At 47.2% G+C, this 21983-nt stretch overlaps 10 protein-coding genes across 10 annotated transcripts; 5 read left to right on the top strand and 5 right to left on the bottom strand.

The window, feature by feature from the left end:
* Nucleotides 1-70: 70 nt before the first annotated feature.
* Nucleotides 71-2017, bottom strand: N7462_003384 (NAD(P)/FAD-dependent oxidoreductase; the record flags this gene model as incomplete). The annotated part of the gene is made up of 4 exons (XM_057075110.1): nt 71-501; nt 574-1561; nt 1610-1619; nt 1890-2017. The coding sequence occupies 4 exons, from the start codon at nt 2015-2017 to the stop codon at nt 71-73; spliced, it is 1557 nt and encodes a 518-aa protein (XP_056934615.1).
* A 1661-nt stretch (nt 2018-3678) lies between these two features.
* N7462_003383 (SDR family oxidoreductase) lies at nt 3679-5002 on the bottom strand (the record flags this gene model as incomplete). Its single annotated transcript, XM_057075109.1, has 6 exons — nt 3679-3803; nt 3878-4028; nt 4094-4293; nt 4346-4509; nt 4603-4861; nt 4948-5002. The coding sequence occupies 6 exons, from the start codon at nt 5000-5002 to the stop codon at nt 3679-3681; spliced, it is 954 nt and encodes a 317-aa protein (XP_056934614.1).
* A 676-nt stretch (nt 5003-5678) lies between these two features.
* N7462_003382 (uncharacterized protein) lies at nt 5679-6360 on the top strand (the record flags this gene model as incomplete). The annotated part of the gene is made up of 2 exons (XM_057075108.1): nt 5679-5738; nt 5863-6360. The coding sequence occupies 2 exons, from the start codon at nt 5679-5681 to the stop codon at nt 6358-6360; spliced, it is 558 nt and encodes a 185-aa protein (XP_056934613.1).
* Nucleotides 6361-7086: 726 nt separating this feature from the next.
* On the top strand, nt 7087-8771 carry N7462_003381 (cytochrome P450; the record flags this gene model as incomplete). The annotated part of the gene is made up of 4 exons (XM_057075107.1): nt 7087-7441; nt 7507-7707; nt 7765-8522; nt 8583-8771. The coding sequence occupies 4 exons, from the start codon at nt 7087-7089 to the stop codon at nt 8769-8771; spliced, it is 1503 nt and encodes a 500-aa protein (XP_056934612.1).
* Nucleotides 8772-8836: 65 nt separating this feature from the next.
* Nucleotides 8837-10642, bottom strand: N7462_003380 (transcription factor domain-containing protein; the record flags this gene model as incomplete). Its single annotated transcript, XM_057075106.1, has 4 exons — nt 8837-9163; nt 9336-9540; nt 9603-9709; nt 9767-10642. The coding sequence occupies 4 exons, from the start codon at nt 10640-10642 to the stop codon at nt 8837-8839; spliced, it is 1515 nt and encodes a 504-aa protein (XP_056934611.1).
* A 904-nt stretch (nt 10643-11546) lies between these two features.
* Nucleotides 11547-12278, top strand: N7462_003379 (haloacid dehalogenase; the record flags this gene model as incomplete). Its single annotated transcript, XM_057075105.1, has 1 exon — nt 11547-12278. One exon carries the CDS (start codon nt 11547-11549, stop codon nt 12276-12278), a length of 732 nt encoding a protein of 243 aa, XP_056934610.1.
* A 1744-nt stretch (nt 12279-14022) lies between these two features.
* N7462_003378 (uncharacterized protein) lies at nt 14023-14797 on the top strand (the record flags this gene model as incomplete). Its single annotated transcript, XM_057075104.1, has 2 exons — nt 14023-14113; nt 14172-14797. The coding sequence occupies 2 exons, from the start codon at nt 14023-14025 to the stop codon at nt 14795-14797; spliced, it is 717 nt and encodes a 238-aa protein (XP_056934609.1).
* Nucleotides 14798-15243: 446 nt separating this feature from the next.
* Nucleotides 15244-16583, top strand: N7462_003377 (glycosyltransferase family 69 protein; the record flags this gene model as incomplete). The annotated part of the gene is made up of 3 exons (XM_057075103.1): nt 15244-15825; nt 15888-16113; nt 16168-16583. 3 exons carry the CDS (start codon nt 15244-15246, stop codon nt 16581-16583), a joined length of 1224 nt encoding a protein of 407 aa, XP_056934608.1.
* A 216-nt stretch (nt 16584-16799) lies between these two features.
* On the bottom strand, nt 16800-18104 carry N7462_003376 (kinase-like domain-containing protein; the record flags this gene model as incomplete). Its single annotated transcript, XM_057075102.1, has 1 exon — nt 16800-18104. The coding sequence occupies one exon, from the start codon at nt 18102-18104 to the stop codon at nt 16800-16802; it is 1305 nt and encodes a 434-aa protein (XP_056934607.1).
* Nucleotides 18105-19420: 1316 nt separating this feature from the next.
* N7462_003375 (HPP family protein) lies at nt 19421-20207 on the bottom strand (the record flags this gene model as incomplete). The annotated part of the gene is made up of 2 exons (XM_057075101.1): nt 19421-19900; nt 20001-20207. The coding sequence occupies 2 exons, from the start codon at nt 20205-20207 to the stop codon at nt 19421-19423; spliced, it is 687 nt and encodes a 228-aa protein (XP_056934606.1).
* Between the last annotated feature and the right edge of the window lie 1776 nt (nt 20208-21983).

Below are 21983 nucleotides of genomic sequence, written 5' to 3'. Positions count from 1 at the left end.
CATTGGTAAAGCAAACTATCACTTTCATCTACATAAGTGTGGCCTCATCGCTCTCTCAAGGTAGTGTCGACTAGCTCGTGGTGCTGCCCATTGGTTGCTCACCATGAAACAGACCCAGGGCATCAATTTTTTTGACTTTTCGACCAGAGGGCTTTACAAGACTTAGCTGGCCCCGCTGAAGATAAACGGTTAATCCATTAATGGTTTCGACACTGAATGTATCAATATTGATAGTATCCTCAGATCGCAACATCTCGCGCGCACGGATGGTGTTCATGATTCGAGCCTCGTCGGGAGACATTGATGCCTCAAAATCGGCTCTTGTTCTTGGATGAAAGCTTTCATCATTCCGGTTGATGTTCTCAAAGTTCTCCATTTTACGGAGTACTTCCTCCTTTTGCTCTTTTGACACAGGAATGAAGGCTTTGAAGCAGAAGTTGATTGTTTCAGATATTTCCGATTCTGTGAGTTGGGCCTGGACATCACTCGTCCCTTGGATGACTGTTTGTATGAGACATTGATATTAGCCTGTCATCTATGAATATAAGCCCAAGGCAAAGGTGTCATAAATACTTGGTCGGAAGAAGGAGAAAGCACGATCAAAGGTTTCTTCGTCCCAGTCGGTTAAGACCGACTCATCCTGGTCTTTAATCTGTTTGAGAGCAGTAAGAACAACAAGAAGGAAGCGAGTGTACCCTTCTGCGACTTTCTTTGTGTGCCAGTCAGCAGCACTTTTTTCATCGCAATCACCGCGCCTAGAAGCACATATTGTCGCAGCAGCTGATAAACCGCTAGCAAATGCTAGGTGGACACCAGAGGAAAAAAATGGGTCAATAAAGCAACCTGCATCACCGACCACGCGAATATGTGGGCTGGCATAGCTTGAGGCACTGTAGGACCAATCGGAGGCAGACTTGATCTCTGAAACGAGTTCAGCACTTTTCATAAGACTTAAGATTCCTGGAACAAGCTTCAAGTTCTCTAGATAAAAATCATGAGTAGATGGCGAGCCCATTTTCTTCTTCTCTTCCATGGAAATTGCCTGGTTGCGTACAACGCCAACTGAAACAATATCTCCATGTAAAGGAATAGTCCACACCCAGCCACTAGCATCAGATAAAGCTTCGAAGAATGGCTGGTCCTCGTGAGGTCCACCCTGGTCATAGAGTTCCATATTTTTCCAGTAGCCCCAGCTAGCAATGTTTTTAAGACCTTGATTGTACCGACGATTCTTGTAGTACTTGGTACTCACTAGCCCAACACGACCACTGGCATCAACTAGGTATTCGAAAGATATCATGCCGCTCGTTCCATCTTTACGTGACCAATAGGCAGAAACTGGTCGACCTGGATTTGGATGGGAGAACTCTGCCAGTTTGATTTCCGCCGGGTCGCTCTTGTCCCATGGCTGAAACTCGAGATCACCAACTCGAACACCGTCAAATGTCTTCACGCCATGCTGTTCGGCATGCTTGAAGATCATGTGGTCAGCCTCTGACCGCACAATATTCCATGTATAGCCTTCGGGCCCCCCGCAGCCAAAAAATCCGTGACTTGAATGCTATTAGATAAAGTCGACAGCTGAATCCAGCGATGGCCATGTACTTACAAACTCGTGGCTTTGAGTTCAACTTAAACATTCCACCATTCTTCATAAAGAGTCTCAGTAAGTAAAATCTAAATTATCGGATCTATCCTGTACCTTGCGTTTAAAACCATACTTGTCAAAAGTGGAATCTAGGTCGATGAATCGCAAGAAATGGCGCATCGAGGGAAGCATACTTTCGCCGATATGGTATCTGACGGTCGATCCCATATGTCAAACAATTTTCCAGTTTATCTATTCGGAAGCGTTGCTTCCATATTCCATTTTGAATCGATTCACTTACCTGGGGAAAATGTCTGCCTCAAGTAAAACAGTGTCGATTCCCTCTCGAGCTAGACAGGTTGCAGTGTATGCTCCACCCGGACCGCCGCCGATGACCAACACCTCGCACTTCGCCGGAATTTTCGACATGATGACTTAGATAGGTTCGGCAAAAGCGAGATATAAGTTGAAGATTGAGTTTCCTAGACCTTAAACGGGGTATGCCCAAGTGTTTTATATATCACTGGTTCTCTAAATATTTCTGCCTTTGCATTTCCGTGAAATCAGCATTCAACCTTTAAAGCCCGGAGACCGAGCTCAATTAGTAGAGGACAGACATGATGGTATGAAGCCTGCCAATAGGGATCAGAATGGTACTTGACTACAGTCATGTTACGACACCGGAATCCGAAGCTTGAGCCAAGCCATTCCCGACAGTGACCCCAGATTCCGATAGTGAGTAAAATCGGTCCATACAATCATCAAATGTTCTGAGAACATCATACCGGGTGTTTTATAATGACTGAAAGAGGGGGGTCGCTTTCCGAGGTTGCCAGTGGTTGCTTCATCAAAATCACATCAACTCAGGCACCATGGCGCTCAATCCTGTCCCCCTCGTTGAATTTGTCTAGAAAGATTATCCATCGGCACAAGAAGCAAACTTAATCCATCTCAATGATGTAGAGGAGATTATGAACCGAGTTGATTCGCCAAGTTCATATTCACGCTATACATCAGTCAAATACTAAGTGAACTTCTGTTTTTAGGGAATGCTTATCTGGGCAGAAAACGCTGATTTCACACATCGTGTTGACTCATTGGCGCGGAGATCATACAGGGGGCGTCCCAGACTTGATAAAATACGATCCCGATATTGCGACTCAAATCTATAAAAATCATCCAAGCCCTGGCCAACTCCCCACCGGAGACGGCCAAGTTTTCCAGGTTGAACGTGCCCCCATCCGGGCCCTCTTCACGCTTGACCATGCAGTTGACCACATTTGTTTCCCTATGGAGGAAGACAATGCTCTCTGCGCCGGAGAAAATGCTTTGTGACACGGCAACAGCGTGGCGAAGACCTCGGCGAATATATGAGAAGCCTCAACGTCATGCGCAACCATCTGTGCGAGGTCAGGTATCCTGCCCACGGGATCAAGATCATGGACTTGCCACATACGACCTATTTGTATATGCGGCAGAGGGAATTCAGAGGGCGACAAATCTACCACGCACTGGCTAATGTTGCTTGTACGAGCCCGAATGCCAAGGGGAGTCTCACTTCTCCCGAGCTGGCCCATGTTTTGCATTGAGAGATCCCCGAGAAACCCTTGAAGAGTGCATTTGAGCCTTTCGTGACAGAGCCTTTGTGAAAAATTACCGAGGAAGGGAAAATTGGATTCGAAGTTGTCTGCGGAAGACGCAAATGGTTTTTGAACAAGCGAGTGTGGGAAGTGAATCTGGTAGCATGAAGGCTTGGATGCTATCATGTGCTACATATTCTTTTCACCCACTCGATCATTGGCATTTAGATAAATCGGATGATATACCCTTCATTATTAGGCGATTGATCTTAAAGAGAACTGTAAGCTACTGATTCAATCCATGATCTCATAATTTGTCACTGCATACGATTCCAGGAAGTGCCGGTAGTTTGATACTTGACAGGTAGTGCAGGAAGAAAATCTAGTCCCCAGATTGGAAATATGTACAGGGTTTCTTCCAAAAGAAAATCAAATTCGCATCTTGAGTATGATGAGGGATTAACTCTCTGAGTCTATTCTGTAAAACCATGGCCCATGTTCTCCACGAGTTCAAAGCTTGGACTTTTTCTTGCCGGTGACGTTGGCCACCTCCTTGCCTGATAGCAGGAAATCCGGGTACTGCAGGTTTCCCTGTGTTGCGAAACCCCCAGACATCCGCCAATTTGCTCCGTCCACTGAGATGAGATGTTAGAGATAGCCCAGAAGAATGCCGAGGATCATAGAGCGGGGCTTTCGTAAAAAAACTTACCAACAAGTGTCTGGCCAGTGACATAATTGCCGGCATCGGAGAATAGATAGATGGCAGCATCAGCAATGTCTCGAACGTGTCCAACACGACCCAGGGGTTGCGCTTTGGTGTAAGCCGCTTTGGCGTCGGATGGAAGGAGACGTTCCAATCCCTGGAAGAACCAGCCGCTTTCGTTAGTCACGCGTTCTTCAATCTAGAACCTTCGTTTCGACATACCTCAGTTTGTGCTATTGGACCGGGCGCGATGATGTTCGATGTCACCCCACGCGGACCATACTCGATGGCGACAGAGTTGGAGAGCGAGTCAATGCCGGCCTTGGCGACGGACACGTGGGTCTGGAAGGGCATGCCCCGATAGTGGAGGGTCGCGCTCACGAAGATGATTCTTCCCCCAGTGCCCAAGGGGGACAGCGCAACTGTTATTTGAATTAGAACTTGCACCACAGCAGGTAGAATTGGAAAACCAACGAGATTCCGAGTCCATGCGGTGCTTCTTGCCAGACTCAATCAGATAAGGGAGGGTCGCCTTGAGGGTGTTGTATGATCCCATAACATCGATATCCATCACTGATTTAAAGGCGTTGACGGAGAGTTGCTCAATAGAGGCCAGGAAGTTGCCTGCAGCACCCGCACTACAGAATCGCGGTGAGCATCTAGGCATGATCTTTCGTTCGGGGCGAGATGGCTGACGCCCTTGCTAGGTGAAATCTCAAAAGATTACATACATCACGTAGTCGATTGAACCGAGTTCTTTCGCGCAGCGATCGACGGCGCTCTTCAGGTCATCGAATTTCCGCACATCCACGGCACCGATACCGATGACTTTGGCACCTGGGCGGACTGTTGCAATATCTTGCGCTGCACTCTCAGTCTTCTGGACATTGCGACCGATGATACAGGCGTTGGCACCGAGGTGCACTAAAGCACGGACCTGGGCACTACAGATAGTGCCTGCACCGCCTGTACAGAAGACCACCTTGTTGTCTATGGGGAAAGTGGTGAGTTGGCGATCAGAAGCATGGCTCATCCGCAGCTCCGTAGAGCGGCGGGATCAGGGGAAGGCTCCATACTGAAGATGCCGTCCTTCCAGACATCGCTCATATACTCAGATTTATGCATCGGCATGGTTGGCGAGGGTACTTGTGGGTGAGTTCGCAGGGTGAAAGGGGCTTTGATATATGCCGGCTCGAAAGGCCCGTCGCCATTTCCCCACACCCGCGGAGCCTCGGCTCAGCGGCCCAGCGCGGATTAGGTGATCCATACATCCAAGCATAGTTAACTAGCTACACAGCAGCGCTGAGCCACGAAGAATGTACACAACAGTCCGGCCCTGTCGATCGCACTCTTCTGCCATACTCTGTCTACCATACTATATCTTCTGCGGGTTCCCTCCATTTCCAGGAAGGTACAAACTACCCGATTCTGACAATTCTAAAGCACCCTTTCAAGTAGAGAGTATTGAATAGGACTATAAGAGTATCTCATGATATTCGATTTGGTCGCATAGTCAGATCCAGCCAGAAAGAGTTCTAAGGGGATCTCACTTCTGCATATTTCTTGAGATGTACACAGAAAATGGCTGTACGGCGTGGACAACGTGGACGCTAACCCCCGGACGCTGATTGGAGGGCGCGTCGGGCACACGTCACTTAACCGGTCGCAACGGATCCAACGGACTCAAAGATTTGCAAAGGCTTGCTCGATTCTTGGACCCTCGTCGACTCCATTCGAGAGGCCATTTGACACATCCTGGGACCTCATTCACAGCCCCTGCACATCATTGACTTGCTGGACTTGCGCCATGGCGTGCCCAATCACTGTCACGAAGTTTGTCGGCACCGTCTCTCTCGGCCTGCTGACGGTAAGCACATCGCTCTCCAAGTCGCTCTACTCTCCCGATATCAGTTTGTCGCAGAGGTTGAATTAGGCGATTTGCACTCAATTATAGCAACAAGCTAAATAAAGTTCTCTTGTGAAACACATAGGGCGTTTCCTACTCGACTACTGCCATCACCATTCCCTCACTCGCGCTCCTCCCGACCTCCACCACGGCTGCTCGTTGCTTCAATGAAGTGAAGCGCCTGAACCGCAAACATGCCCTGCGACTTTCCAGCCTTGCCAATATCTGCTTCCTCTTTGCGTACTCTGTCTCCCCACCACGTCGCAAGCACCCATATCTCGTTTGGCTGTGCGTTCTGTCCACAGTAAGCTCCTATGGCCTGGACCTCTGGGCCAACCGCCACCTGGGGTTCAAGAACTGGGTCATCAGCTGCTTCAAGGACACCACTTGCATTTCCCTTGGTTGTGAGTCTTCTGCACAGAAAGATGATGATCTGGTTGTCGTCGGATCCGAGGAGGGAGTGAATGGAGAGAGTGTCCAGCGTGAGATGGCCAAGGAACGCCGCCTACAGCGCGCCCGCGCCTGGCTCGCCGGCATGGCTCTGTCCATGGGAATTGTGGGCCTATGGGGTGACAAGAAGTGAGAATTGAGCATCTTTTTTATTGTTCGTGATCTATGTGGATCGAGTTGCCAACGGGGCAACTATGTGTAATTTACTGACATCAACTGATCCCATGCTTTGTTTCCTGGCGCTCTGATGAATTCCCGGTTTTCTCTGTCTGTGATGATTTATTCTTAATTTTTGGCCATGTTTATTTTTCAAAGACATAATTTTTGCTTGATCCTATGCCTGTCAATGGCTGATTCGTATTTCTTTCTTATTGTCCTGTCTTGCCCCGGTATATCTAGATGAATCGACTGTAGACAACACCCCGTACGCTTCAATTCGCAATCCAGGCTGAAATGTACTCGGGTCTTCCGAGTAGGCCAAAAGCGTGGACCAATAACATACCTGGAATAGAAAAGACGGGGGTGTAACATTTCCCACCTGGAGTGGGGTGGGTATAGCCCGGACATAAAACGATGGGCGCACAAACTTCTGGATTAGGGAATTCAGGATTGTCGTGACACTCGGAGCCGAACACGCAGGCAGCCGCAAATGACGTTCGGGGCGGCGATGAGGGCAGTTGCGACAACGAAGAAGCCGGGGACGAAGTGGTGGTGGGGGTGGGGGCGGAGCTCCAGAATACATAGACCAAGTCCAGTCGCTTCGATAGTTCCCCGGTCGCTATTTAAACACCATGCCAACAGCCGAGAAGAGAGAATGGCGGACAAGAATTCTCGATTTCATCTTTCAACATGAATTCTTATGCCTTCATTTTGCTCCCTCTCTTTCTCCTCGGACTACAGCTCCTCCTGCGGCTCTCTCGAGCCGTCCACTCCCCCTCTTAAAGCTATCCCCGGTCCGTTTTGGGCCAGGTTTACCTCCTTATGGTATTTCAACCGGGTTCGCAAGGGGCGCTTTGAATATGAAAATATTGATCTCCATCGTCAATATGGCCCGATTGTTCGCGTCGCTCCGAACCAATACAGTATCAACGACGTATCTGCCATAAAGATTGTCTATGGAGCTGGCACTCAGTTCGCAAAGTCGGCTTGGTACGACGGTTGGAAGAATCCTGCCCAGTGGACCGTGTTTTCGGACCGCGACATCAAGAGACACGGTAAACTATCTATGAATCTCTCCTCCTCTCTTACTTTCCTAATCGGGATTCTTATACATATTAAGCCGATACTCGAAAACGATTCACGAGCCTGTACTCGATGAGCTCGCTAGTGCACTACGAACCGTTTGTCGACCACTGTGCCGATCTTTTCATTCAGCGTTTGACCGAGTTTGCGGATCAAAATCAGACCTTTAATCTCGGGCACTGGTTCCAGTGCTATGCTTTCGATGTTATAGGGAATATCACCTTTGGCGACCGCTTTGGTTAGTCATATATCGAAGAGACCGTGACCTTGCCGATCAAGTACTCATATTCTTTAGGATTCCTGGATCGAGGTGATGACATTGATGGAGCTATCGCGGCTGTGCATAAAGTAATGATGTACAGCACGCTAGTCGGTATCTATCCAGAATGGCACCCACGTCTTTTCGGCCTGCTCGGCAAATTGAAGTCGTCGGGTGCAGCTGGCAGAGCGTACATCACGAAATTTGTGCAAGAGAAGATTCGTCTCGAGGAAAAGAAAAGATCAGATGCGAAGGTTGTCGTTGCAGAGAAAGGTCAAATGCAGAACTTTTTGGAAAAGATGATGTTAGCCCGCGACAAGGATCCCGAGAAGGTGACCGACTACCATCTCTTAATCATGGGCCAGTCGAATGTGACAGCAGGATCTGATACAACTGCAATCAGCCTATCGAGTATCATGTGGTATTTACTCCAGAATCCCGAGACCCTGTGCAAGCTACGGGCAGAGATCGATGAGTTTACCGCTCAAGGCCGCTGCAGTGCCAATGTGACTTTCAAAGAGAGCCAGGATATGCCCTACTTCCAGGCCGTGATGAAAGAGGCTCTACGGATGCACAGTGCCACTGGTCTGCCTATGTGGAGAGTCGTTCCCGCGGGAGGAGCACAAATCAGTGGAGAGTTCTTCCCCGCAGGAACAATAGTCGGCGCCAACACTTGGGTTGCGCACTATGACGAACGCATCTTTCCCAATGCAAATGTCTTTAAGCCCGAGAGATGGATCGAGGCTGAAAACCATCCAGAGCAGCTCAAAGAAATGAATCAGATGTATATGCCGGTGAGTTACTTGGTGTCCCTTTCGAACCGGTCAAGATGCTAACTGCCCGCGTCCTTGTAGTTCGGTCTTGGTTCCAGAACATGTTTGGGGAAACACATTTCAATTCTTGAGATGTCCAAGTTGATTCCGCGGTTAGTGCGTGACTTCAACTTCACACCGCTGAGAAAAACATGGCAGACGGCAAACTATTGGTTTGTCAAGCCAACCGACTTTGAAGTCCAGGTTAAAGAGCGCCAGAACAAAGCTTGAGGATGAAAAAATTCGAGATAGTGCTAAAATTCTACACTGCCTATTATGTTTTGATCAAAATTGGCCTAGTTCACACCGAGATTTAATTTTCGGTACTCCATAATCAACTCGTTCACATACCCCATGTCCGTGTGATCATATCTAGGTTCAGAAACTTCCGCAGCATTATCATCCTCATCATGACTTGTTGACATAATCTTGTCTGCCATGATTCGAGCCAGCTGCCAGAATTCAGAGGCCTGTTGCAGAAACCCAACTTGCTTCCACATATTTTCGGGTGTGTCGGATAACTCAGCATCCTCTGCGACCCTTTCGTCCCAGATACGTCGCCAATTTTTCAATCCCGTCTGAATCGGAGCTAATGTTGACTCGAAGACAAGCGAATTGTGGAGCTGAAACATTAATGAATGTATTGCTGTAAAGAATCAGTGAAAGGATAGGGGACTTTGTATCGGTAGCCGTGCTGCTCTAACCTTGTATAATAGTAAATAGGTTGAGCGTGCCCAATCTCGAGTAGTCTGAAACTAGGTCATTTTCAACTGAGCTCTGGCATATTTTTCGCACAGCAGAAACTATGGACAAGCGCTTGGCCCCAAACCGACTCGACGCCCACGGCTGTAGAGCTTCGAAACAGTCATTTGCGGATTCGGCCTGAAAACAAGCCTCGGGGCAAGCAACGTCCATTTTCAGTTCTAGAACGACCATCCGAGGCGGAGAATTATGAAGTATCGTGAGAGCGGCGTCAATCAGGAAAATAAAAATAATAGTCCTACGTTTGTCAGCCCACAGTTTCAACAGGTATTCAATGGGATCTTAATGCATTGATGATACCGAATCAACTCCTCTTCCTGTGCAAATTGTCTCCACCATGACTCCGATGGCTTTTGTAGGCCTAGGTGGCGGTGAGATGCTGCTTTGGGTCCAATCCGTCTCGCAAGCTATATTAAATCAGTTCTATAGAGCTTAAGGCGGTGTTTGCAGCCTTGAAAACTCACAGCAACCATTGATACATGCCGAAATCGTCGCATTCTTGCTTGTGCCTCCTCGGTCCCCTCACGCTTCTGAAGTGAGCAAACCAAATAAGATGCTTGAATATATTGAACTCTTTCCTTCTTGGAATTTTCATCATCTTGGAACGGTTTCGCATCACTACCAAAGCATTCATTCGAGAAAACCAGCTCTTCTATGCTGTCGATCCAGGTTCTGGAGATCTCCGGTTCCTCTTTGTATGGAGACAAACATGCCCCTATCACAACCATAACGCATAATAATGGCGTAAGCACCGAGGATGTATCAAACAATGGCTTGTGAACTATTGGACAATGCGGATACCAGAGAGACCAGAAGTACTCTAGAAAACGTCGAATGTTCCGAGGCGAGAAGAAGTACGAACACAGATGCTGAACCTGGGGTGACCATTCAAGCTTGATAATCTCATCATTCTTCTTGTTTGATATCACAGATCTCATCAGCCCAACAATCTCATTTGATCTCAAGCTGAGTGGGTCTGGTGTCCATTTTATTGGGCTTTTTTGGATTTTCTTGTTCCCCGTTTTAGAAAGTTTCGTATTTAATGTTTCGTTTCGAAGCTTCCTTTCATAGGCCTCAGATATAATTTTCTGTCGTCTTGAAAATGATGCCTGGTCGGTGAAGCTTGACATCCCTTTTGTGCTCGTGAAATAAGCGAGATATTCTAGGTTCTCTGCGCGGAACATATCTGAGATACCCCCTGGCAGTATGAGAAAATCCAATGTAGAAATGTCCAGCGAAGGAGACATGTGGAGTAGTTCCTTCTCCGCCTGATTTAAAACTTGGTCAAATATCGTGGAATCGTTGCTGGTGGAATCAAAACTGAATGCGGTAGGGTCCATAGGATCGAAAGAGAATCGTTCGGAACTGCTTTGAAGTGTATCAACCGGGCCATAATAGCATTGTCTTTTAGATTTTCTGTCCAGCTTCTCATCGGTGTTCTGATCTGGCGCCGTTGCAGTGCGAGCTTTACATGTTCTCTCGTGACGACGGAGGACATCCCTGTTGTAAGGTTCAGAATCAAGACATCATCGATGCGAAAGAATATCTCACTTCCTATTGAAGGTGGACCCACAAAATTCACAGCTATGCTGCCGCGCATTACCGTCTGGCAAGGTGTCAGGGATCAGCGATCGATAAAGAGTAGAAACGCCTAGCTTACGTGAGGCAGAATGCCGTCTAAGATGTTCTAGGCGGCTAAATGTTAAAAGACATTCCGGACAGGTCTGTTCAGTGACCATTTCTTATTGGAAACTCAGAGGTACAAGCAAAAGATTTGATCCAAGATAATCGAAAGCCATATGGTGTTAATAGCCGGGGATTTCGGTTAACTCTGATCGGAAATGCCAAGGTGCGGGGAAGTGGAGAATCATCTCCAAAAAATTGTTGTTTTTTCTGTGCGTACAGTCAGGAGATAAAGGTGTTACCAATGCATATAGGTGTCTGTCTATAGATTTCTTGAGGCCCACCTATATTGGCTCTAAAGGATTTTCAAGAATGCTGATAAATAGAACAATATTTATTCGTGGTGCCCAAATATGGCTGGCCTCCCTCATTTTGGTTTGTATTTCTAATCAGCTGCATTGGTAAAAACTTGCTTATCATCCCCCAACCCCGCCTCTTTCCTTCAGGGTGCTTACTGTGCCACGAGCAAGACAAGTTGAACTGCATGAACAACTACAAATCCTCAACACTTTTCATCTCACTCTCTCCTAAATATCCGCCGCTCTATATCGAATATCCACCATGTCTATCACAAATAAAACAATAAAGGCTGTGTTTTTTGACTTCATGGGCACCTGCCTCGATTGGCATAGCAGTGTAGTTCAGGCTCTACCTGTCTCTATACCTCGCGATGTATCTTCGACCTTTGCTCTTGAATGGCGCAAAGGGTATTTTATCGAAAACAATCAGCGATTTCTTCAGGGCCTTGAGCCGGAAGACATAGATATAACCCTGGCTCGTGTTTTGGATGTCACAATTGCCAAGTTTCCACAATACAAATCATACATTGACTCGAATACGAAATCACAAATGATCCAAGCATGGCATCATCAACGCGCTTGGCCAGAGGTGCAGAATGCTATACGAGACATTCAGGAGGATCTAGGTTTGGAAACATTTGTTCACGCCAATGGTACGACCCGTCTCCAGCTTGATCTTACTCGTTCTTCGGGGTTGAGATTCAACATGCTTTTCTCGAGTCAACTACTTGGAGTCTACAAACCTAGTCCAGACGCATACCGGAAAGCATTACAACTTGTCAAACTAGAACCTGAAGAAGTGATTCTTGTTGCAGCGCATGCATATGATCTCCGGGGAGCTCAAGGCGTCGGGATGAAGACTATTTATATTCATCGATGGACGGATGACATTGATGAGGACATGTCAAAAATCAGAACCGAATTCGATGCGTTTCTGGAGGATATGAAAGACCTCCCTTTTGCCATCTCAAACATGTGTAATTATGATATTTGATACCTCCATTCATTGGGTAAACAACTTGAATAGAAGGTTCTTATTAAATAGTGATTTTCATTACTGACAGCTGTTCATTATTGAGGGCGAGAATTAGCGGGGTTGAGAGGCTTTGGCCTAAGATTCGTCGATAGTTTCTAGCACCCCGCATCGACCAAACTCCAACATCCATACAAATCCCTTAAAATTAAAATTTGTAAGCAAGTTAATTCGATTATTTTATGACTCTGTCAGGTCAGAATCTCCATGATGAATGAATCAATCCCGGAATCAGGTTCCTTCGTGATTTTGCAATCTCCCAGAGGATAGATTGACTTCAACTTGTAGATGCTGAAAATAGTGTACAAATTTCACCGAAGGGTTAATTCATCAAAATCGAGAAGAAACAATTACTTGAGGCGGTAATCCAAGAACTTAGGTTCTCATTCGCTCTATAGCGCATGATGAGTTATGGCTATCACCATGGGTTCCTTTATCCGTCCAGTCGCAGTGGTTTTCGTGATAGATTTCATAGGGTGGCGATGTAAGTGGACCTATTTTTCGAAGGCTTCGAGGACTGAGCAGATTTTAGAATGTTTAGAGGTATATAAGTTTTCCGCGATCGTCCTATTCGTCAATGTGGTAATTTGCTTTTCTGTGTTGACCGAAAGGCTTCCTAAAACCCATCTTGTGTGCAAGAATCCAAGTCCTGTCTGGCAAAATGAACTTTGTCATCAATATTTCTACTTCAATGCAACTGCGTCGGATGGTTTTCGGCCCTTTCGTCTCCTGTCATGCCCGATCATCTGGTGAGGTGGTATCTTGTATGGCTTTGGAGAAGTTTGACTTGACCATCATGGCCTATGAATCGACCACTGTATTTAGACTCCACTTATCGGAGGCTGTTTCGAGGTCTGGCTGGGTGGTGCAGGCACTGGTTGTTTTATGGTGTGATGGGCGCGGAAGAACCGTAGGATCTTGCGGCCCGATCCCCGAATAATTATGTCTTTTTCGTGGGCCATGTTTGTGGCCGAAGGCACAATCCTATAGGGCGTGATCGCACTTATTTGATCGGGTTGATTTTCGGGATGGCTACGACAGGCAGCGCGCTTCGCATTGACTAAGTCGCACTCAGCTATGCTAGTGAAAGGTATTTCGGTATTGCGGATGAACTAACCAGGGGGTATTTGAAATATTATCAGGCGGGCTATGACATTCATCATAACAACCTGGATCGGCTACAGCGGGCTGCAAAACGCGTTTGCTATCGTCAGGATTCTGGCTTTTGTGGTGCTTCGGTTGGCTATTGTAAGTGCTGACGAATTAGAGCAAAAGAATACCATACAATGCTCTTGAAGAATTGGAATGATGATTCTAGGCATATCTCAAAATGATTGCTCAGGCTCAGGCTGTGACCGCAATCTAATTCTTTGGACCCATCAGTGTAGCGAACGAGGCCAATCAATGCTGGATAGTAAATTGCAAGTAGGCATCAAATTTCGCTATTTTGTCTTGCCTAGCTATACATTCTCAAGGGTCCGACGGACCCTGCGCTAATCATAGGCGAAATGAGCGAGATTAATTAATCCAAGAACGCTAAGGATAACGCGGAGGCGTCGGAAATGAGACCCTTGGCGCGCCGCTACGAAAATCTTTGATGAGCCCCATGAAGGGTATTTGGAGCTTGAATCTCACCTTTTTATGAACTTGATTCCTCGAGAATCTTTGAACCAACATCTGGGACTTCATTACGACAGAGGGAATCATGGGAAACTTTACCATCGTGAACGGCCAAGTCTATACGCCCGGGCTGGCCATCGTCGACGCCCCACAACCCAACACCCCTCTCGGAGGAGGTGAGTTGGCCACTATGGAGAAAGGGTTACGCAAGGACAACCGAGCTGACTGGTCCAGACAACCTTCAGGTCGCCATCGACGTCTCCGGCAATGGCCAATTGTCATGGCCCCCTTCCACGCAGTCTGCCGATGCGCCAACTCGTTTGTTTGGCATCACGCTATTTTTAACCTCCGAGTCGCTATCGCACAACTTCACCATTTCCAATGGCACTGAGCCAACAAATAACAGCACTGGCTATGTCGGGCCTGTGCTCGATCTCGAGCCCTCCTCAACCGTCAAACACGTCAACTGGATCTGGCCGGAGTGCCTGGTTGGTGACGGCGACAGCAAGGGGTCGGACCGAGGCGCTTATAACATCTCCATGCATCAGTCATTCCGCTGGAATGGAACCGACTACTATACAGTGTTCGACCTACCCATCTCCGTCACCAACAGTATCCCGAAAAGTTCTGACCGGGTGGATTGCGACTCGCTCGAAAACAAACTACTGAGCGTGGCGGAGGTTCAGGAGAGTTCCGACTCGCTTCCTGGGCAGCCTTGGCTCCAGAGTGGAGTGAGCACCGGCACTAGCACTGGGTCAAGCGCGTCGGCGACCCAGACGAACACCGGCGCGGGGGTCAAAAGGGCGATGGCTCTCGCGGCCGTCGGGACCGCCTTAACAATGATTTTGCAGTTGGGATGACGCGGCTTTGTGGCTGCCAGCGCTACCCCTTTGTTTTCCTAATACCATCCTGGAGAAGAATTTAATAATATCTGCCTAGTGATTTCTTTTTATGCTTGACGCCTCGTCTCCCCGTGAGGTTCAATACAAAATATACATAATGGCCGGAGCCTGGGTCGTTCCTTCGTAACTATAGATCGAGCTGCGGCCGACGGTTGATCGCCGATCCTGTTTCGGTGGCCGGAAGTATGAAGGGCTTCGACACTGGAGTCACCCCTTGATTCGATCACTCCCTCCCAAGGCACTCGAGCCCTCTTGGATGTCTGGGCAATTCTGGGCAAATTTGAGATCTTTGCTCTCTTCTACCCGGCAGTATCCGCACCCATCATGCATCCTCGCTCCACTCCTTGAATTCTTGTGAATCAATCTCTCCACTAACCTGCCGCCTTTTGCGGCGTCCGCTCCTTATGAAACTCCCCTATTACCAACGCACTCTTCGTCGAGTGATAGCTCGAAATCGCCTTGTTCGATCTTTACTTATATTTTTCATCGTTTGGAATCTCCTCGAACTTCACCTGATCCTCCGCCGTATATCCGAAACAGACATCATCTACCGCGAAAAGCCGCGTCGGCGGGAACGAATCTATATCGCGAGTGTGAATTGGAACAATGAGATCATTTTACGGAGTCACTGGAGTAGAGCTCTTGTGGAACTTTCCTCGAAACTCGGCCCGGAGAACATCTTTATCAGCATCTATGAGAGCGGCAGCTATGACAATACCAAGGGCGCCTTGATGGAATTAGATTTGGAATTGGATCGACTTCGAGTGCCGCATAATATCACCTTGTCCCCCATCACACATGAAGACGAGATAGCCAGACCCCCAGGAGACGACGGGTGGATTGTCACTCCACGTGGAACCACGGAGCTACGACGAATCCCGTACCTATCGCGAATCCGAAACCTCAGTCTGGAGCCGTTGAAAGAGTTAGCAAAACAAGGAATCACATTCGATAAAATCCTATTTCTAAATGATGTTGTGTTTACGGTCAGTCTCCTGTTGCCGATGATGAAGAGCCAGTACTGACCAATGACGCATGGTGTATCCAGTCCAACGATATTTTTGAACTTCTAGATACCAATGACGGAGATTATGCAGCTGCCTGCTCATTGGATTTTGCAAAGCCTCCCAACTATTATGATACATTTGCTCTTCGAGATGCGGATGGCCATGAAGCCATTATGTCGACCTGGCCCTTCTTTCGGAACTCTGCATCACGATATGCCATGAAGAACCTATTACCCGTCCCAGTGGCAAGCTGCTGGAATGGCATTGGTAAGAGCAAGATTTTGAGTCTGCTACCAAGGCTCCTGACTAACAGCTATTTAGTTGCCATGCCAGCTGCTCCTTTTATTGCGAGCCCACCACTCCGGTTTCGCGGAATCCCGGATTCACTCGCCACGTCCCATGTAGAGGGTTCTGAATGCTGCTTGATTCACGCAGATAACCCATTGACGGAACAGCATGGCGTGTATCTCAACCCGCTGGTACGAGTTGGATACAGTGGTCCTGCGTATGTTGCTGTCAATCCTAATTTGAATTGGCTATCTGCGAGGTCAATCTTACAGGGCCTCTGGGTGAACCGGATAAGACGATGGACTACCTCCCCGTGGATAAAGGAGATGATAGTGCGAAGTCGTGTTGCACGCTGGGTCAAGTTATCTCCCGAAAATGAAGAACCAGGGCAATTCTGCATCATCAATGAGATGCAAGTCCTCCATCCTTGGGGATGGGATCATGTCTAACAACCAAGCTCCAATACAGAAGGGCAATATACTATATCTAGTAACTTTGAACTCAAAAGGAAATATTTTCTTTGTTTTTGCCAGACACGCAAAGCGCGTCCCAAGAATATCTGAATTCTCATGAAGAAATTCGAAGCAAAGCACCCTCCCTCGTCCTTGAAGTCGAATTCTCATCTTGGCAATTCTCCCTCTAATTCCTTCCTCGCCCATTTTCTCCTAGCTTGAACGCATCTTTTCAAAGTCAGGAAGCGCCCACTTAACCATCCACTCATACCTTAAAACTTCTTTCGCGGTAATGCGCTCAGCAGGTTGGTATGCAAGCATCGAGCGCATCAATGTGAGAAACGCATTGCGCTCCATCGGCTCAAGTGGAGTCATGTCTCGTTCTCTTCTTGGTTGCTGTATACCTAGGTCAAATCTCTGTTCCAAGGATGGGAAACAGACACGGTCCAGTGGCTTTCCGGCAAGGTCAAATTTGTAACGCCGGTTATTGTTACCCCGAGCCCATCTCGACCACCACCCAGTTGGCAGTCTTCCTAATACCGAGACTTGCTCACAAGTCACGTCATAATGGGCGGAATAGTAGCTTTTAAACAAAGGCCTCCAGCCAACAATCTCCCAGATACAGCAGGCCAACCCCCAGATGTCAGCGGAGAAGTTAAGTGGTTTGTCTGTCTCCCATCTCGCTTCAGGGGGCTCACAATGTGATGGGGCGTTGGAGCCGAACCGATTCTGAACACAAGGCATATACGCCTCTCCAAAATCTGTAAGGATGATTCTGGCCTGTGGGAGGGTGATTAAATCGCTTGTTTCTTTGAAATCGATTGGCTGAACGCAGATTGCCGGGACCCCGTGGGAGAGCGCCTGTTTATCCTCACGGATAACCTCTTTGCTTTGGGGTTCTCCAAATTTTGTGTAAAGTTCCGCGACTGGATATTTATGGATGTTGAAAGGTAGCTGAAGTAGAATATTTCTCAAGCCAAGATCGCCATGAACGTAACCTTTTTCGTGAACATGTGCCACCGCAATAACCAGTTGAGCAGCCATGGCACGGGCAACACCAAGCGGGAAAAGACCTTTGTGACTTCGAGATTTTGCGAGCTCCAAGCTTGCTCCTGCTGGCTCCATTACATAGCATGAATGCTCACCATTCGGTCCGGTCAGGTCAAACGCGTCCAGTATTGGTGGAATCATGTTGGTTCCGAGGTAAGGTATTGTGTCCCGAGAAGTCTGAACACAAACAATAATGTTCATTTCCACAGGGTTGGAATAGCCGGCGGCAACTTTGATGGCCACATAGTGGCTTGTATCTTTGTCAAATGCCAGCCATACCGTAGAGTAAGTCCCGAATCCGAGCTTATGAACGACGCGATAGCGATCTTGGATGAGATCTCCGATGTTCACTGGATGGTATCCACCCTTCCGGTATCTTGCAGGATTCTCGACTCCTACCAAATCCTCATAGTTAATCTGGTCTCCAGAGTTATTGGGTTCATTCTTGAAGAACACTCGTTTAGGCATCACAATTTTATCAGTGAGGTTGGTGTTGTTGATATTGAAGAGATGCGTGTTGGGAGTTGAGGGGGCGTGTTTCTCGAATCGAAATGTGGAGAGGATAAGCGCGGAGAACTTTGCTGAGCTGAGTGAATTGCAGTGACAAGATATTAGTGCGTGTTTATTCGGGGCATTTACTGACCTTTCTGGTTGCAAGTGCTCAGTCGCTACAAGAGCTCAGGCACGGGACATATAAATAGCCTCAGAGCATGTGCGGGGAAAGCAATCGATCTATCTTGTTGCTCCAAGATAAATCACACAAAACATACCTGAAGTCAAATGATATGCCTATTTCTTGTTTCTCAATACATAGCGTCCAACCTAGCTGTGTGATACTACAATTTTGTGCCTCTATCAAAGTTTCGAAAACAGCCTCCCTTCTAGTAAGCGGCTGTGCTTGACCTCATTCTAGATATGTGCTCAACTTATGCGTTTATTCTGCACCGATTATCTAGCTCTTTGTACAAATCAGATTGGCGATCAAAGTTTTCGAATGCTTCTGCATGATATGATCAATTCCTACCCCTTCCTCCTCGATCGACCTCCATCCATCCCAGTCATTGTCGTCCCTCACTGTACTCTTTTGTAATCCAATCTATGTCATGGTCAATTTGTATTCGTTCTTTGTATCCCTGTTTTCATGCGCAATAAATTTCTTTGTCATTGTATCTGAATTGATTATTCCCTGCTCATCGACTATTTTGACGATTTGGATAGCATCTTCGCAGATGCTCTGCTAGTTTCCTCTTGGTTTACGATCAGCAATATCAGTTAGAGGGAAGCCTGATGGCGGTAAAATAAGCATAGTTGCCTATTGTGCCAATCAGAGTGCAGGATTAAAAACGAAGCATCCTTGCAGATCGGTTATCATTTGATTACGCCACCTCCATAGCTTAGCTTATCTCGTACCTCTCACCAAAATGGAATTTCATCTTTACCACAATTCAACTTCCTTTGGTTACCAAGATCACAACAGAATAATAATAGATCTATAGATATTCTAGGCGAAAACGATGAATGGAGATGTGTGAATTCATCAAAAGGTTATATACACTACCAACAACTTATGGATTATATTTCCTTGGCATGAGCAATTTATCTAGACCCTTCGACAGAGATGAATCTATGCAATCTCTCAACGAGTGAAGAGCCTGAAATCTTTAAACCCGGCTCAAAGAGCGTCGTACCTTCCGCACCCAGAGGTAAATTGGGATCATGCACACGATATTTGATTAACTCCAAAATATATTAAATCTCACATTCAATATTATAAATATACTTTTTTATACCGAATCTTTCGGTAGCTTCTCTGACGACGTCTCCGCCGTGAGAGGCGCGGTGGGGGCGGGTTCAGGTGCTAGCTTGGGTGGCACAGGAGGCGCAATCCAAAAAACTGGGTATCGTCGACTGACATTATTCAGAAGCAGAGCACAGCACACAAGCATCGTGGATGAAAGCAGAACTACGGGGAGGTAGTACCACGAAAGCTCCCAGACTTCATCATTTGTAGCTGGTAGCAAAGCGGTCGCTCCAGCTGGGGGGTGCGTAGTCCCGGTAAGTTGCATGACCACGATGGCGATAGCAGTCGATAGTGAGGCTGCCAGCCAGCGTAGCGATTCAAATCGAGCCTGATCAGGCATCAGACTGAATAGCTTCGTCACACATATACCAACCAACGCGCTGAAGAAATGCCCGAATATCAAAGCGCGAGGTTGGGCGAGCGGGCTTTCAATTGCTCCGAAACATAGAACTGCAGACGCTCCCTATTGAGCTCAAGTCATTCAAATCAGCCATCAAGATATTCAAGATATTCCAACATTTCGCCATAAGAGACATGCAGGTAGTGTCTATGCAGAGACTTACGTATGAAGCGATGATGCCCGGCACATGGCGTGTAGTAAAGTAAGATGAATAGTTAAAGATTGCCTGGACCACTGAGAGGCCACAAAACGCTGTAATGAAGGACCATGCGGCTACCTGCCACGTTGGGAGTGGCTTTGGAGCCTCGCCACGATAGCCTAGCCAGTGGCTGATCCACCGCGGGAGGCGAGAAAGACGCGAAGGCGGCATCCAAAAAATGGCCAGACAGGCGGTGTGATTCCAGGTGTCAGAATATAGTTTTCAGTCCACCATGTGGAAAAGAAGAAGCATGAAAAGACATGAAGAAAAAGGCCCTGCGCTAGCGCTATTTCAGATGAGGAGAAAAGTTCGTGAGGAGAAATCGCGTGCGGAGAAGGGGCGGCGAGTTCCGTGGGGCGGCAATGTTTGCGGGCCGCAATGCCTTTTTGTCACGTAATAGGAACATTTCTGCTTAGCAACAGCATTTGTCCCCGCATGCCCCCTTTCGGGTTTGAGGCAAGGCATCTGTACTTACGGGTTATGCATCAGTTGACATAGAGATGTTTACTTTACTTGACAAGGATGGATTAGAGACCACACGGCGTGTTGAACCCACTCATGTAAGTGGCCCGCGAAATGAGACGAAGACATTTCAGTGAACGGAGAGTAGAGATGTTCTGCATTGGCATATTTTTGATGTTCTGATACTTGAGCCATAGCTTTGATCCGCATAGAAAAGGAAGTTAGTCAATTATAAAGAGGAGTGAGCGGGTTGAAGCTAGCCCCCTTTTACCCCCTGTTATGAGCAACGCCATCGGAGCTTTATACACACCCCATTTGGCCTATTATAAGCTGGCGATCAATAGATTTTGCGAATCAATACCCGTTATACTAGGCATAGCTTCTTTGTCACATTTAGTTATCGATTCATGCATTCTTATCAAACAATGAGGTCGCACATCGGGAACCAGGTCTTAAAGATCAAGAGTAGGTAGCCAGACTGGATAGATCTATACTGGTTCCTTGTTCGGGGGGCGATGATGGTTACATTCGTAAGGTTGATGAATTGTCCGCTAAAAAGGGAGGCTAAATAAGCTGAGCGAGTTTTAGTAGTCAGGCATGCAGGCCAGCTAGTGATCTACTTCTCAACACTTCTTTTCCAATCTGTGGGATCTGATAGACGTGAAAGAAATACACATATTCTATAATGTGTATTTCAAGGCATGATAATTGATCGGAAAGAATTTCTCACAAGAGTTGATAAAAAAGGAGGGCTGAGTGTTCGATTCAAAGACTTGTATATTCCATAGTGAAGATTCTCTTTTCTAACTGCCACCGATCTAGTTAAGCAGCCAGCCTTGGCACCCAATATCTAATCTGCAGCCGGGGTTGAATCTCCGATATTACGTGCGTGACGTTATGGTTTTATTCCCCAGGTTGCGTACCCCACTTTAACAATACTATAGTAGTTAAAGCAGCATTGCCGCCTCTGCGGAGTACATAATACTCGGCTTTTTCCTAAATTAGGTCAAGCCGAACCTCGAGCCGTCAGGCCTAAATGCAGTTGAGGGGCTCGACCCGTTTTTTCGTTGTATAGCTTTTATATTACTATTTGAGTACTTTTTGATGAAATATCTATTTTTATGATAAAAACCTTGACACAGGAAAAGTGAATGGCCGTTTGCTTTGGTCCTTGTATCCTTGGGTGGATCTTCAACTGCCGATCTTCGACCATTTGACAAGCTTTGCCGAGACTAAGCTTGATCTCATTTCATCGCGCCATGACTTCTGCTGAGCACGCAATAATAGCTTCATTTGTATCAGGGCCGCTCGTTCCCAGAAGCATTCCACTATGCAGGAACTTCCGTAGCACATCTATGAATTGAATTGTGATTGGAGACAACTAAAAGATCCCGCCGGCCTATGTCAGGGCTGTGCCAGTAAACGGCTGTATATTTAATGGCGAAATCAGTAACAGCAATGACAACATCTCTAGCTTGTCTCGCT

The sequence above is a fragment of the Penicillium macrosclerotiorum genome (assembly GCF_028827735.1).
Source record: "Penicillium macrosclerotiorum strain IBT 26536 chromosome Unknown utg000003l_segment0_segment0, whole genome shotgun sequence".
NCBI lineage: Eukaryota > Fungi > Ascomycota > Eurotiomycetes > Eurotiales > Aspergillaceae > Penicillium > Penicillium macrosclerotiorum.
This window is presented reverse-complemented; position numbering and strand designations above follow the sequence as displayed.